Source organism: Odocoileus virginianus, chromosome 6 (assembly GCF_023699985.2).
Source record: "Odocoileus virginianus isolate 20LAN1187 ecotype Illinois chromosome 6, Ovbor_1.2, whole genome shotgun sequence".
In the NCBI taxonomy this organism is placed as follows: Eukaryota; Metazoa; Chordata; class Mammalia; order Artiodactyla; family Cervidae; genus Odocoileus; species Odocoileus virginianus.
Window position 1 is genome coordinate 40,000,343 of NC_069679.1, and position 16,720 is coordinate 40,017,062.

The following is a 16,720-nucleotide window of genomic DNA, read 5'->3' on the forward strand; positions in this document are numbered from 1 at the left end:
ATTCTGGCAATATTTCAAACTCATTATTATATTTGTGATGGTGCTCTGTGATCAGTGATCTTTGATGTTACTACTATGACTTGCTGAAGGCTCAGGTGCTAGCTTTTTTTTTTTTTAGCAATAAAATAATTTTTAATTAAAGTATGTACATTTTTTAATATGTAATGCTACTTAAAAGACTGCACTTAATAAACTACATACAGTATAATATAAGCATCTTTTATATGCACTGGAAACAAACAAAAAAAAGGTGTGACTCACTGTTTGTGATATTTGCAGTATTGCAGTGGTCTGGAACCAAACCCATGGTGTCTCTTATGTATGCCTATACTGGATGGGGTTAATGGAAAGAATATTTACAAATCCTGCAATATTGGTTCTTTTTGTGAAACAGGTTTTACTTCACTCATCCAAGATGATATTTTCTTCTAATTCTCAAGACTTCCTGAGAAAAACTAGTTCTGCCAGAAATGAATGATTTTCATCATGAAGCAAACTTTTTTTTTCTACCATGCTACTTTTTTTTTTTTTTTTTTTTTAAGATTCTGGTGGTTTTCCCACAAACTTGACATTGCACTGAGGCCTTTTTTAAGGGGCAATTCATCTGTCTTCTTGTCTGCTTCCGTTTCCATAGGCAGTAGTATCTGCTTTTCTTATCCCCATGCATGCCCATTTTTAATATGACTATGAAAGGAGTTAATTAACATGCTGGTTACTTTCTTCTAGTCTATCAACAAAGCAATGGAGAAGGACCACCAGGAATACAACATTGGCGTCCTAGACATCTATGGCTTTGAAATATTTCAGGTAAGACCAGCTTGAGTAATTAAAGACAAAGAAGGGTAATGCTTTCTACCTGGCTTGAAAGAAATAATTCTAGGCCGTGAAAAAAAAAAATCATTGTGGCTCACTTTTGCCTTTTTGAGTTCTTCATGTACCTATACTAAATTAGTATCTCCTAAATATAAACTATGCTGTTTCTACTGATGCCGCCAACATTTCTGTTAAGCTTTCTCACTAAATCACTCAAGAAGTGACTTTAAAATGATTTTGCAGAAACAAGTACATAAAAGTAACACTTTGTCTTTTTCTTTTCTTCAGAAAAATGGCTTTGAACAGTTTTGTATCAATTTTGTTAATGAAAAATTACAGCAGATTTTTATTGAACTCACATTAAAGGCAGAACAGGTGAGTAGCTCCCTTCTTCTGTTTCTGATTTGTTTTGAAGGGTATAGATCTCTCTCTTTTGGTAATAGGTTCATATTATAGTTTTTTTATTAGAAAATGTACTTAATAGAGTCAGGCAGAAAAACCATATGCTGCTGTGACATTTTAGTCTGAAGTATAAACACCATCTGCTACATTTTCTTTCTCTGTAAGTAAATGATGCTGTGAAGTTGGACTTATGACTGGTTGTTTTTACTACTCTATGACTCATTGACCAAGTGGAAATGGAAACCTATTCCAACCCCAATTGCATATACTGTGTTCCAAAGGAAAACTTGGTTTTCTCAGATTTGCTCTGCTCCCAATCTAACATAAAAATAAATGTGTCTTTAACAAAGCTGATATTTAAATTCTGACTTGAGGTTACTTATATACTTCCTACTGAAAGTCCAGTACAAGTTCCCTTTTATTCTGGTGCCTACTGTTTTTTTATTTCTTAGATTGCTATAAGGTACCACCAACCAGATAGCTTAAAACAATAGATATTTTTTCCTCTCCCAGTCCAGGAGGCCAGAATTCAAACTCAAGATGTTGCTAGGGTAGCACTCTTTCCAGAGGCTATAGGGGAAATTCTCCTTTCCTCTTGCTGCTCAAGGTGCTCTGGGCATTCCTTGCCTTTGGGCAGCATGCCTTCAGTCTCTGTGGCTTCATGTGTCCATTTTCTCTCTGTGTCCAAATCTCATTCTCTCTTCTCTTACAAAGACACAAGTCTTTGGATTTAGGGGTCACCCTAAATCCATGATAATTTGATTATGAAATTCTTAGCTAATTATATCTCCAGATATCCTATTTCCTGACATTTTGGGGTTCTAGATGGACACAAAATCTTGGAGGACACATTCAACCCACTGCACATATTTGAGGCTGTTTGAAGAATGTTTCTTCATGGAAGTGTTCATGTGCCTGCTTAGGAACACCAGTGATGAATAGTTTTCATAGAAAACTCTGCCCTGAAATTCTGCCACTCCTCAGAGTAGCTAGAGCCAAACCCCAAGAGTGGACGTGGTAGAGACTGAGATGGGAGAAGGCAGAGGTTGAGTCACAGAGGAACTTTGTAGGGCACGGCCAAGACTTCAGAGTAAGAATGATGGGAAGCCACTGGAGGATTTTCAGTAGAGTGTAATGCCATCTGATTTGTTTTTGACCAGTTGGCTTTGACTCTGTGCACTCAGACAGGGCAGGCTGAGGCAGGGGAGGACAAACAAGAGTAGACGTTTCAAAACCAGACTCCTGGGAAGACTAAGCAGGAATGGTGAGGTGGAGACAGTGATGGCTACAGTAGAGGTGGGGACATGGTGAGAGGGGGTCAGATTTGGTGTATATTTTGCAGAATGAGTCAGTGTGACTTGCTCTCAACATAATTAGCTGAGGAAAGAGGAGTCGCAGATGATTGCAGCTTGAATAACAGGACCAGTGGGGAGACTGTTTACTGAATGGTAGGATGAGGAGGAGAGCAGTTGGTTGGAGACGGTGGAGGGATGTAGGGCCGGAGCACTGCTGAACGTGGTAGCTGTGAGAGGCCTGTTATCCCTCTGAGTGGACATTCCAGTACGTGAAAAAAAAATGTGACTCTGGAACTCAGGGGGCCAGTCTAGACTAGAGAAACACTTTCAGGTGTCATAGCCTATAGGTATTATTTTAAGCCACGGAGTTGATTGGAATTACCTAGAGAGAAAAGGTTGAGAAAATAAGGCTGGAAGCCCTGAGAGCCCCCCATCGTATAAAGATCAGGGGGTGGAGGGGAGAGCCAGCATTAGATGCTAACAAAGCAAGATTGATGAGGAATGAGGGAAACCAGGAGAGTGTGATGGTGTTCATGATGTTTAATGAGCAACTGACCTGAATGAGGGGCCTTCCTTTTAAGTACCTAGATGCTAATCTGTACTTCTGTTCTATGTTAAGTTCCAAGAGATTATTTCATAACTGGACCTATGGGTTAAGCCATTTTTAATTGCCATCTTTGTATGTCAAAAACAATTGTATGGAAGCAATTTTATATGGTTCTAACCAAACATAAAAATTACCAAGCAATGAAATTCTCTTTTCCTCTTCCTCTTAGAAAATATTAGTATTGCTAGTTTTTATGGGAGGGATCCAGGTTTTTCTTTCCTGATGATTTATGTGCCTGTGATATCCATCTGTGCTGAACTCTAGATGGTCTTCACTGAGTCATAATGAGAATTCCTGCTTTCTGTCCTATAGGAAGAATATGTGCAAGAAGGCATTAGATGGACACCCATCGATTACTTTAATAACAAAGTCGTATGTGACCTCATTGAGAACAAAGTTGTAAGTATCGGTCTGGTGTGTCTCTTCACTGTTCACAGGTTTACACTAAGTGAGTTTTTGTTCTCTCTGTCATTGTATTAGAATAGAGAGAGTGAGAACTCTGATTGAAGAGAGGTTTTTTTGTTTGCTTATTTGGCTGTGCCTGGGTTTTGTTGTGGTATGTGGGATCGAGTTCCCTGACCAGGGATTGAACCCAGGCCTCCTTCACTGGGAGTGCAGAGTCAGCCACTGGACCACTAGGGAAATCCTCGATGCAGAGAGTTTTAGCAATTACATTTATTTTGCTTTTATGTATATGTGTGAAAACAGGGTTTTATTCTTACAGTTAATATATACATGTGTATGTAAGTACATTATCAATTTATGAATGGAAGTTGTTACTGAATTTTAAGAGGAGACAGTTATCACTTATGTTGATGGCATAGTGTATGAAGAGATACAAAATGGCCCTGCCTTCCAGACCATTTATACAACTTCTAAGACTTTAGCCCTAGAAATTATTCAAAAGAAAATAAAGGGGCATAGACAGATCTGTACAGTACTATTTTGTTTTGTTTTTTATAAAAGTCCCAAAGTGGCAATGGTAAAACCATTCATAGATAATTCAGTCCTTAAATAAATTATAGCATATAAGAACAGGGAAACATAGCCATCAAAATAATAAGTATAAAGACTGTGTAAAACAGGAGGATTATTTATAAACTAGTGCTATGCAGAAAAAGTGATATATGATAGAATGTGTCCAGTATGTATTATCCATGTCTATATGGATAACAAGCTGAAAACAAACATTAAGAAATGAATTAGGATCAAAGAAAAATGGCTTTCTTCAGAGTTTTAAAAATCAACTTAGTACAATAAAAGTGAGCAGATAATGATCTTTCTGTGTGTGACTTCGAATAGAACTTTGGGAAATTAAACTTTTCTTTTTGAAAATGGACTTTGTTCCATTGTTAGATCTAAGAGGTGGCTCCCATTTGGGATTACTAATAGCATCCTTCCTCAAAGGGAAAGACTGACTTCCAAGATGGTATCTTAAGTCTCGGGAGCTGTTTCCTTGCTTAAGGAAAGTCCTAATGAACATGGTGTGTTTTAGAACAGTCAGTGAATTGGGGCTTTGCTTTCTTGGTCCTATCAGAACCCTCCTGGGATCATGAGCATTCTGGATGATGTATGTGCCACGATGCACGCGGTGGGTGAGGGGGCGGACCAGACGCTGCTCCAGAAACTGCAGATGCAGATTGGGAACCATGAGCACTTCAACAGCTGGAACCAAGGCTTCATTATTCACCATTATGCTGGGAAGGTATGGCCAGGGAGCAGGGCTTCAACAAAGGGGAAGTTACCTGTATTAAGCCTTTGGGTATGTAATCTGTTTTCTCATGAGGCAACTGAAAAGTGTCCATATAGTTTTATCTGCCTCACTGTGTTTTATTGATCCATCATTCATTCATGCAACATGGGGCTTATGAAATATTTGGAGAGACAAGCAAAAGATAGTATACACTGCTGTGTATTTTTTAACATGAATCACCCTTATATAATGTAAATATGAATCAGCATATATATTAACTGCTGAAGGAATGAGCTTTCGTCTTGCCTGTTATGCAAGCCTGCATTTTTTTACTTGCCGATCTTCCTTGGAAGTATAAATAAGGACCAGGGGTTTGTTCTTATAAAATGCATGAGTACTGGGTGTTACTGCATTACCAGGCTTTGCGTGGGTGCTGGTGATACACAGATAAGTAAACTGAGGTCATGATATTTGGAGACTTCACAGTACCGTGGAAATTCATTGGTCTCACTCTTCATCACAATTAATCTCTTGTTAACCAGGGAGGATCCTTGAACATGAGGCTGTAGCTAAATTGATCTAACTCTATCAAAAAGCCTCGGATGACATGGCCCATTGCAGTGGATTAGTGTGCACAGTTTCATTTTATTCCATCTTAGCTAAAATTTAGGGAAAGAATTCAGTGTATTATTTACACACCCGTATATCTGTAGAAGAAGGGCTATGTAATTGTGAGAGCTGGGGGCCTAGTGATGTATCTTTTGGATCGTGTATGCAATCAGCATCTCCAGGCCATCACCAGCTAAGTCATCTAGCAAGTAAAACATGCACAGCCTTAATGTGACATATCGGGATGAAAGCCCATTTGTTACATCTGAAAATATACATATTCCGTGAAAGATAGCCATGCTGGCATGGATGTTTTGTTCAATGAAATATTTAAAAGATAAAATTTGATTTCTCTCCATTCTTGGTAAGGTGTCCTATGACATGGATGGCTTTTGTGAGCGGAACCGTGATGTGCTTTTTATGGATCTGATCGAGCTTATGCAAAGCAGTGAGCTGTAAGTGTGTTTACCTTATCTGACACAGAGGTTTGATCAGATTTTTAGTTTTAGGACAAACTTGCAATGTTTGACTGGTCAGCATTTTGCTTCCTTGTGCTGTTGGGTTGGAGTTATCATTAGACAATTTGACTTCTTAAAATAGTTATCCCCCCAATCTTAGTCTCTCCCTTATCCTTAATACTTCCCACCCTACATTCTAAGTGTCATCTACAAGCCCTTCAGGGTCTCCAGCTTCATCATGTTCAATGGTATTATCTAGAAGAAGTGCCCATCCTGGGACTGGGTTGGGATAGCCATGTAATCTACGAGTGGAATAGTCTGGTTCTGTGAAACTTTGCCCTTGGAATATCATCCTAAGAATTCTCAGTTGCTCAGTTTTTAAAAATGCTAATGGCTTAGCTCCACCCAAGTTAACATGAGTTGCTAAAGCACTTGAGAAACGGCTCAAGAACTCAGGGAAGGACACTCAGAGATCCATCTTAAGTCCCCAGACCCTGACTAAGCTGTGGTCATAGAAGCAGTGGGAACATCACACCCCCGCTCCCCGCCCCCTGCAAGCTGCTGGAGCACTCAGGACCTATTTGCCATGTCCTTTCCTTTCCTGTTACCTGCAAAGGTCCCCACGGTCCTGGGTAATGTCAGGCATCATTTACATGATCAAGCCTCTCTATGCCAGGCAAATGCAATATTGCACAGTTCCAGTTTTTACAAGTTTTAGAGCTTCCTCCAAGTAATAGTGTCCTTTTAGTCTCTTACTTCAACTATCATAATATCAGGGTTAACTGCTTTAATCAACAGCTGCAAACATGATTATTTTCTAGAAAGGGCCTGACTTCTATGACAGCAAAATTGAGTTTCATTTTTGTCCACAGTTCAAATTTCTGCTCTGTTTAATCCCCTTCCCCTCCCGCCAGCCTCCACTTCTCCCCAGCCCGCATCTTCCCAGGCTTGTACTTCCTTGGCACTCACACCCCTCCCTTCAGAGATTTCTTCATTCAAAACATAAAAATCTATTTGTTCTTAAAAGGTCAGGTAAACCACAAATCCTGGCTTGTGCGGTTTATGATAATCAGGTGCAGACATGCTTTCAGAGATTTTTTTTTTAATTATTAAAACTACTGCCAACTTCAAGAGCTCTTGATGCTTCCATCTAAAACTCATGTGTGTGTAGACATGGTCTATTGTTTAGAAAACACATGTGCTGTAAAAATCTATAATTGTGTCTGGTGAGGTTTAAAGTAGATTATTACTGGGGAGACTTCCTGGAAAATTCATGATGAGACTTCCTGGGGAAAATTCATGATGCCCAGTAAGTCACTTGGGCTTCCCTGGTGGCTCAGATGGTAAAGAATCTGCATGCAATACAGGAGACCCGGCTTCAATCTCTGGGTCGGAAAGATCCCCTGGAGAAGGAAATGGCAGCCCACTCCAGTATTCTTGCCTGGAGAATTCCGTGGACAGAGGAGCCTAGCAGGCTAACGTCCACAGGGTCGCAAAGAGTTGCACACAACTGAGCCACTAGCACTATTACTACTACTAATAAGTCACTTAGGAGGAATTTACCTGGATCCCATTCATTCCATCAGTCAGTCAGTCAGCAAGTATTTATTGAGCACCTACTGTGTTCAAGGTAGAGGTTATGTTCCAGACACTGGGTACACTACAGTGACTAAGACATTGTCCTTGCCCTGTGTCCTTTGAGGCAGGCATATCAACAGATGCAGCTCACTTACACTTACTAACGAAGATACGTTCAGCCAGCATAGCATTAGTGAATTAGCTTCACTTAAAATTGCTCATACTCAAAAGCACAGTTCGTCAGTGTCTTTTGCTTGAAGGGAGGGATGGTAGAAAGAGTGGCCTATTAGCATCTAGTGGGCAAAGGCCACTGATACTGTGAAACATCCCATAATATGTAAAGCACCCTCACCCCCACCCCTGGGGTCCCAACACAGAATTATCCAATCCCAAGTATCCTTAGAACCAAGGTTGAGAAACCCTGCTTTAGAGCAAAGCAGAATCTGCATTGAATCTGGACAATTCATACACATCCCCGTGCTCTGGCCTATCTTATTTAACTCAGCAAATTCACACTCAGCCCCCTCTGTTGTGTCCTGCTGCCAAGGTGTGTCTCAATAATAGTGGGTGGGAAAACATGAAAGGCAGAGTTTAAAATTTTATTTTTCCAATTTTATTTTCCAAGATGCTTCTATCTTAGAATTCTTCTCTGTGTTCCTCTTGTCCACTGCTTTATTTTTCCTAAGTCTTTAACTGGATGGATTGTGCTTTGAGTCAGGTGGCCATTCTGTAGTCAAGGTTCTACGCTTCTGGATGACTCTCACTTCTCTATGGAAGAAGGTGTTCCAGCCCCCAAGATACTTGCTGATTGCTGATCCATTGTCTCTCTTTTTTTCCAGACCTTTTATAAAGTCTTTATTTCCAGAAAATCTGCAAGCTGACAAGAAAGGGCGCCCAACTACTGCCGGAAGCAAAATAAAGGTTTGTTCTATTTGGGGAAATTTATGGATTCCTGTAAGAGGTAGGATTTTCTGGGACTCAGGAACCATAGCCCTGGGCCAGGCTAAGGTCAGTGAGATACAACAGATTGGTTACAGAAGATGGCCAGAAGTGATGTAGCTGCTCCAGAAAGGGTTACAGGATACTAGCTGGATTTGAGTTGGCTGTACTAAAACCCCAAAGGGATATTAAGTACCGCATAGCTTAATAGTCAGCAGATGATAATCAGCTACTTTCTAAGAGGAAATGGCTTTGTGCTGAATCTAGGAAAATTCACATTAATCTATCAGAGATTTTATGATCTAGAGCCATATTTTGGATTTTGGTGATGGTTTTCCACACCAGACCCCAAAACTCCTCCAAGTACTTTATACATACCTCAAATTCTACTGGGCCTTTTAAGGGGAATTTCTTCACTTTCCTCACTGGACCTTGCAGGCCCTTCTTTTTGTGAATTACAGGCACCTTGGCCCCATAGTATCTCAAAATCAGAGGAATTCTTAGTGTATCTTTTGTTCTTTTTTTTTTTTTTTTTTTTGGCTGTGCCTTGCAGCATGCCTGATCTTAATTGCCAGACCAAGGATCAAACCCATGCCCCCTGCATTGGGATCTTAGAGTCTTAATCACTGGACAACCAGGGAAGTTCTCTTACTGTTTCTTGGAAGCCTCTCGTGGGGTGTGCACTGAATTATCAGAGGCCTTGTGTGGTAAAATTGTCCCTAACAACACTCTGACCTTAAGGGTTGTGTTGAACACACTCCATCATGTAATTTTTTGTAAACCAGTCAGTAAACTTCTTCTTTTTTAATTATACCGATGAAAACACTTTTAAAATTATATATTTATTTTTAACTTTTATTTTATATTAGGGTATAGTTGATTTACAGTGTTGTTTTAATTTCGGGTGTACAGCAGAGTGATTGAGTTACACGTGTCCCATATAGGTTATTGCAGAGTATTGAGTATTGATTATCTATTTTACATATAGTAGTGTGCATATTAAAAATGGTTTTTTAAAGAATCATACCAATAAAATACCACCCTGTCTTTATAATCAATGGTATCAAGTGATTAACAGTAGGGACCTGGGGTTCGTCATTAAGTGTTCAAATCTCTCACCACATAGATTGCCAAAAAATTACCTAAATTCTCAGTGCTTCTTTTGCCTTCTCTGTAAGGTAGAGATTTTAGCACCTAATCTCAGGAGGGATACTGTGGTAATTAATTTCATAATCCGTCTAAGGCACACACTGCCTGAAACATAAGAAGCACAAAAGTGCATGTTCTCACGTTACATCTACTCCATCTGTCCCGTCCTTCTCTCCCGTGCTTCTTCATCTCTGGTTAATTCTCAGTGGACACTTGATGCGCCCATACTGACTGCCCACCTGGACTGTCCTTCCCCCCACCAGCTATACAGCCAGATCCTACCTGCCCTTCTCACCCTTCTCGATAACCTGAGCTCTGTGGATATGGTGGTTGTTCCTGTCTGTTCTGTTCACTGGCTTTTTTTCTCTGAACATTTCAAGAAAATGGCAGCCGGCCTCCCCAGCCTCTGAGGACACAAACACTGTAATGTCACAGCAATAAGACCATCCCATCCAGAGGAGCCTCAGGTTTTGTGGAGGAAGTCAGATGCAAGCTGGGTCTTGAGTTAGAGGGTAGAGCCCACTAGGGGATGAAGGACAATCCTGTTCAAGGAACTGGAGACATAGAATGTCCCGGGACGGAGTTTGGATGGAGTTCCCTGGGGCAGAGAGGAGCTGCAGTTCTCACAAAGCCCCAGATGTTGACCTCTGTGCACGGCTCTGACTCATGCTATCACTTCAGGGTCCTGGAGGAGGATTCGCTTTAGGCTGGAAACTCTGGTCACAAGACTGTCACACATTCACATCCAAGGGGCCCAGGTCACCAGGGCTGCAGTGACTCACTTTCAAGTGGTCTGGATTCTCAGTCCAGCTTATTTCCTATAAAAAGGAGGGCAGGAGCAGGGGCATTTTTCTCCTCCTCAGAAGACTTGAACCCTTTGCCTCCTTCTTATTCTTATCTAGTTGAATGCTCAGAGTTGCCCCCTTCCAGGCGTACTCAGAATGTTCTGGATTGCTGTGGTTGGGGGAGTTAGCAAGCTTGTTGAGGGACACTGGACTCTACACATTCTCACTTCCAATGGTCCCTCCTTGGTGAACCATGTGGCCTCTGGCTGTCTGATGTTCTGCCTCCACATAGGAGTGAGTCTCCCTGTTTTATGTCTCCTAAGTCACCTCTTAGAGATGCGTAGTTCTGGCCCAATCTCTTACATCTTTCATATCCTCAGTATTTTGCAGATGCTAAGCATCATCTTTTTTAAAAAAATTTTTTATTAAAGTATAGTTGATGTACAATGTTGTGTTAGTTTCGGATGTACAGCAAAATGGTTGTTATATATGTATAACTTTTTTAGGTTCTTTTCCTTTATAGATCATGACAAAATATTGAGTATAGTTCCTTGTGCTATACTGGAGGTCCTTGTTGGTTATTTTATATATAGTAGCTACATTATCATCTTAATGATATCTCGGAGGTATACGTGTTTAAAGGGATCCTGTATTCCTTAGAAGAAAAATTAATATTTCAAGGTAGCTTTAATATTGGGTATTTTACATATTCTAATTCTTTAAAATGTGAAAGTGTTCTGTAGAATTTAATTTATAGAATATTTGGTGAGAACTTCCATTATCTTTGTTTATAAAGCATATTCTTTATTTAATAACATGTGATTGTTGGGGCTTTCCTAAATTCTACACTGTCATGACTAGAAGGGACCAGTTTTGAAATTAGAGCCAAAGGTTAATGCTATTGGGAGATAGAATGGAGCTCAGAGTCTGCAAAGTAGACTGGGCTGGTAGCTTTATCTAAGTGGGCCCGGCCTCTAAAGGAGCAGATGTGACAGGAGATGCAAGTGCCATGAGGTGATTGGACCAGTAGACATTAAACATATATTCCAGCCTGCACATTGAGATAATAGTAGTATTCTAGTTCTGCTTAGTTTACAGATGGGAAACTGTGGTCCAAAGAAATTCAGTGATTTGTCAGACAGCTTGCAAAGAGCAGAGCCAGGATCCTAGTTCAGACTTGCCAACAATCTACATGGAGCGTAGAATGAGGAGCTATCTCCCTAAGGAGTATCACCTTTGCTTACTGTTTGGTCTGCATATCTTGATGGCCACTTCTGCTCAGCAAGTAGCTTTGGTAGGTTTCTGTTCTAAGTCATGGGCTCTTCTTGTCTGGAGTCAGAGTAAATTCAAACTGTGGCTTCCCCACTACCTCAGGGGGCATCTATAGTTGACCCATAGCTAAGTACAGGATAATTGTGATGGTTAAGATAAATTATTTTTTGCTGAAATTAATCATCCCACAATCTAAAGGCTTCTGTCTAATCCTAACCCTCCCAGTTAATTCCTTTTGGTATTACAATAAATTATTCATTATCTTCCTTAGGAAGGAGAAAGGCATTGTGGTTAGGGAGAAAACTTGCTAGCTCACAGACTTGGGTTCAAGCCTCATTGCTGTTGCTTACTAATTGTGTTATCTCAAGCAGTACTTTATTTAAGGCCCCATTTTCTCATCTAAAAAAATGGGAATGATAATCATGAGTCATAAATAAGAAAATCCATGCGTCTAGTCCATGAAACATTTTCAGTACATTACTGTTTTGAGCTGGAAAGAACTGTGTCAAGTGGCATATAAACTTAAGTCAAACTTGCCCCTGTGTTTTCAACTTGCTAGGTTGAAAAGAGATGCTCTTAAATGCTTAGGACTAAGTAGTGTGCCAAGTTATTCTTAAAAATAAGAGTTTGGAATTTTAAAAAAATACAATCTCTCATCAACAAGGAACGTAAGTCACTGTACATTTTCATCATGAAGCTTTGCTTTGTTCGTACAACCTTTGCACCTCTGCTCTGAATTCCAGGCCTTGCAAATAATGCCATATTCTGCATGTCTAAAATGAGAACTTTTGCTTTGAATACACTGGAGTTTTTCTCAAGGGTTTCGGGTTTCCCAAACCCTTGAAAATAGAAAAGTCCTAATTGAAAGAGGGTTGTCTACTGCAGGCAAGTCCCTTCTGCTGACTTGGTAATGGTTTTCTGGCTTTAGAGATCCTTTCCTCTATTTTCTTTTAGAGGTTTTCTCTCTTCACACTGATTTGCTTGGAATGAGAGTTTGTGCGTGCCCCATTCTTGGATCCATGGGGTGTGCTCAGCTGTGGGGATAGAAATGCTGATGTGGGCTCTGATGTATTTTTCATTTGAGATACCCATGATTTGAAATATGTCAAGAGCAATTTTAGCTTTATTCATGTGGCTTTTTCTGCTTGAACCCAGTTCCATCGTAGGTACCCAATGTGCAGGTAGTGAGGAATGATTTTACATCGAATATTTTAGTTTGTGAAGGAGTAAGTTTCCTGCTATACTGAAAGGGCTCCAAGTCAGCAAGTCTGTAAAAAGACATGCTGAGGAAGAAGGTGGATGAAATGGCATAACAAAGGTTTATGAATTCTGAAATTTTTATGTGTCTCCCACCTTTTAATTGTGACTTTCCATCATTTTATTAAGATGATTCTTCATTGGTTGGATTGCCTGGAAAGAGTACAGGGGGTTCTAATGATTTATTCTTGCACATAATTTTGTGCACCACCTCTCCCTCCAAAGTTTATAAGAAAAATGTATTTTCAAAAGCCCTCAGTTGATATGAAATTAACTAAAGTTGTTAATAATTAGCATGCTTTCTTATTTCTCCAAAAATTATGTGTCTGGATATACTGGGTTTGGGGGATTCTTTTTTGCTTTTATTTTATTAACTATACTAAAAAGGCCTCATTTTTGTCAAAAATTTAATTTCAAACGCACTTGTGAGTGTTCAGATCACCATAACAGTCAGTAGAGATTTGAGAAAGTATAGTAGCCCTGAGTTAAATCTAATGAACAAACTGTCATGAGGATGAATTTCTGGCTGTACATTTGCACACAAGTCTCCTTGGAAAGCTGATTTAGAGCAAGTTCCATGTTTCTAAATAATGTTATTCTTCCTTTCCAGAAACAAGCCAATGACCTTGTGAGCACCCTGATGAAATGTACACCTCACTACATTCGCTGTATCAAACCCAATGAAACCAAGAAGCCCAAAGACTGGGAGGAAAGCAGGTATGGCAAAGGCACAGGTGGAGGTTGAGCTCAGCTAACATCAAGGGCAGCCTCAGCCTGTTTTCCGACTGCTCAAGTCAGGCCATCCGGCCTCTGCCCAAGGCAGGGGCAGTTTCAGTTGTCTTCAGATGTGTTTTATGTCTTTGTGTCTTGACTTCAGGAAGAAACCTATGTATATATCATTTTTCCCTCCTTGTTTTTTCCTGAAATGTTGGCAGTGCCCTTCAGTTCAGAATTAGCGATTTATAATGTTGATCTTGGCTGGTCTGGGGGCAAATGGAAAAAAGAAAGCAAACCCCAGCACAGCAGAGTCAGGATGGTTTTCAGATTAGTTTAGGCCCTGTGCAGACATGCTTAGTGCACTCGGCTCCTTGTCAGCACCCACAGGATGTGGCCTGGAATGCTGAGCTCAGGGTTGCAAGTGGGGCTTTGCAGAGCTGGTTAAAAATGATCTGTCGTTTAGTTGCTTATGTGGGCAGAGGGGCTGTAGGCTCTGTAATCCCCAGAGCATGGTGCTGATGAGCAGCGTGACTCTCTAGGAGGGAACCAGCCCAAGGGAGATGTGTGGCATATAAGCAGTGAGCCATATCCTCCCTGGCTTCTGAGGAGTCCTACATCACATTCCTCCTACACCTGCCATTTAGGGATGTGGCCTCTGCAGGATACAACGGGGATGATTGAGTAGGAAAATGTTGATAATGACTGGAGAATATATTTTTTGTATCCAGCTGGGGAAATTCCTCCTGTCTATAGGAACATAGGAAGCAGGGCTGAAGAGAGACCTTGTGAGTGACTTGGACTAGAGAGAGAAGTCCTACTACTGTCACCAGATGAAATGGACTTGAGTATACTGGTGTTCCTGTTCATACTAGAATTCATGCTGGAATGCCTATCTTTTTTTCTTTTTTCTCTTCTCTCTTGGAAAAAACATAGACTCTTCTAGGTATCAGCTGACTTAGTCAAGGTTAAACTCCAATAGGAAAACCAGGATGAAAATTCCTAGCTGCTCATCACTTCCCCCGAGTGACCTAGAGGGATCATTTCCCATCTTCCCAGCAAGACCCTTTCCAACCCATAGCAGACAGACAATGCTTGATCATTTCTAGGGACGAAAAGGTAAATAGGAAGGAAAACGCCCAGGTGCGAGCACTTGCTGTCTGCAAATCCTTCTTTGTATTTTCACACTTTGTGGTGCAGCCTAAGACTGTTTTCTCACCTTAAGGTGCTGCTGGGATGTGGCAGCCTTCTGTTTGGTTATCTCACAATTTTCTGAATAATCTCATCAATAAATGTGGATTCCTAAAACACCTTTTTTATAGGATTACTCAAATTTTTCAATTTAAAATAATATAAGACTCACTTACAATATTATCTGTAGATGACATTCATGCTCTGATGGGAAATCCATTCCTCTTGGGTCATCAGCTCACCTTTGGATACCTCTTGCCACCAGCTGGCACTGCAGCCCTTCTCTAAGTTGGTTTTATTCTATTTGGCCATAAGAATCATTCTTGGGACTCTTCTGTGTGATGGCTCTTCTGCTAGTTCAAGGCAGTTGCCATGTTTCCCTGGGATCTTCTCTTCCATGAACCCATCACTTAGCCACTCCAGCCATTCCTTTGAAGGAGCTGGATGTGGAATCCACCCTTGCCCCTTCTTGGTCATTCCTCTGGATATGCTTAAATAGCCCTCTGCTTTTCTGAACTGTGTCACACACTTTCTCCTTTGATGTCAAGAGGATAACAGATGGGAAATGTCGGGTTTTTTGCCTTCTACACTAGTTCTCAAACTTGAGTATGCATCAGAATATCCTCTGGAAGGCTTATGACAGGGCCTCTAGGTCAGCAAGCCTGGGGTGGGGCCTGGGGGTGTGTATTCTTAACGAGCCCCCAAGTGATGTGAGTGATGATGATCTGGGCCTCATATTTGGAGAGCAGCTGATCTCGAGCTAAGTTCTAGCCTAGGATTTGGAAGAACTGTATCCTGTCCTGGTCTGTCACCAACTAGTTTGAGTGAAACACTTCATCTCCTGGGTCCTCAATCTCTTCCTCTTTAAATAAGAGGGTCAGGCCAGAGAGGGACTTCTTCAGTCAGACAGAATGAACACCCCCAGATCTGTTCCCCTGTGTCTGTTATCCTGCCTCTGCCTGTCTCTTCGTCACTCCTATACTCACTCACCCACACTTACATCTCATGCACATATACACTGAGTAGAAGGGTGGTGTCGTCGGCAGCATCAGAGTCTAGAAAGCAGAGGTATTGCTAAGAAGTGCTGTAGCCCTCCCTTCCTCCTACTTCAGACTCTCCAGCTTCCCTTCCCAGCAAACATAATCACGAATGAAAACATCTCACTCATCCTCAAACGCAGTACCTCTCTGGGACACCCTCCCCTGCCCCCTGCATTCGGCTCTGCTGAAAGTCACTCTAATGCGAATATCTTGCAGTAGCTCCTGGTTGGAAGTTCCTCAGTCGTGATGCCACCTTCTCAAAATCCAAACTGAGTCATTGCGATGTCAAAGACTGGAGAAATGAAGACAGTGGTACATTTTATTCAGTAAATTTTCGTAGAATTTCTCCCAATGGTGTCCACCTCGCCCACTTTTTTTTTTTTTTAAATCACACCCCTTATTTGAATTTCAGTGAGGAACTTCCTAACATACACTCTTGTAAACTGGTGTTACAAAGACTAAGGTATTCCTTAGTCGAATGTTGATTTGTGTTTCCAGTAGGATGGCATCCTGGGATCTGCCGTCAGGGCTTGGTTCGGGCATACTGTGACAGATGGTTTCACTCTGGGGCTTTCCCGGTGGTTCAGTGGTAAAGAATCTGCCTGCATTGCAAGAGACATGGGAAATGTGGGTTTGATCCTTGGGTCGGGAAGATCCCCTGGGGAGGAAATGACAACCCACTTATAGTTTCCTTGCCCAGAAAAGTCCCATGGACAGAGGAACCTTGTGGACTGTGATCTCTGGGGTCAAAAAGAGTCGGACAGGACTGAGCGCCTGAGCACTGATGGTTTCACTTCATCTGTGAGCATGAAACGTCAGGGTCCGTGGAAGGGCCGTGTGCTTCACTGGCAGGGATCACACAGTCAGTTAAGTTCTCGGTGGACAGGGTTACTCATTCCACAAGTTTATGGCGTGTAG

At 41.2% G+C, this 16,720-nt stretch overlaps 1 protein-coding gene across 1 annotated transcript in view; it reads left to right on the forward strand.

Annotated features, from left to right (window-relative positions):
• Positions 1-16,720, forward strand: part of MYO1E (myosin IE) — a 211,111-nt gene that overhangs the window by 146,112 nt on the left and 48,279 nt on the right. Inside the window, exons 11-17 of the mRNA XM_070469219.1 lie at positions 727-807; positions 1,102-1,188; positions 3,430-3,516; positions 4,655-4,822; positions 5,789-5,874; positions 8,295-8,376; positions 13,468-13,574. Of these exons, the coding sequence (XP_070325320.1) occupies positions 727-807; positions 1,102-1,188; positions 3,430-3,516; positions 4,655-4,822; positions 5,789-5,874; positions 8,295-8,376; positions 13,468-13,574 (698 nt within the window). The remainder of the gene's footprint in view (positions 1-726; positions 808-1,101; positions 1,189-3,429; positions 3,517-4,654; positions 4,823-5,788; positions 5,875-8,294; positions 8,377-13,467; positions 13,575-16,720) is intronic.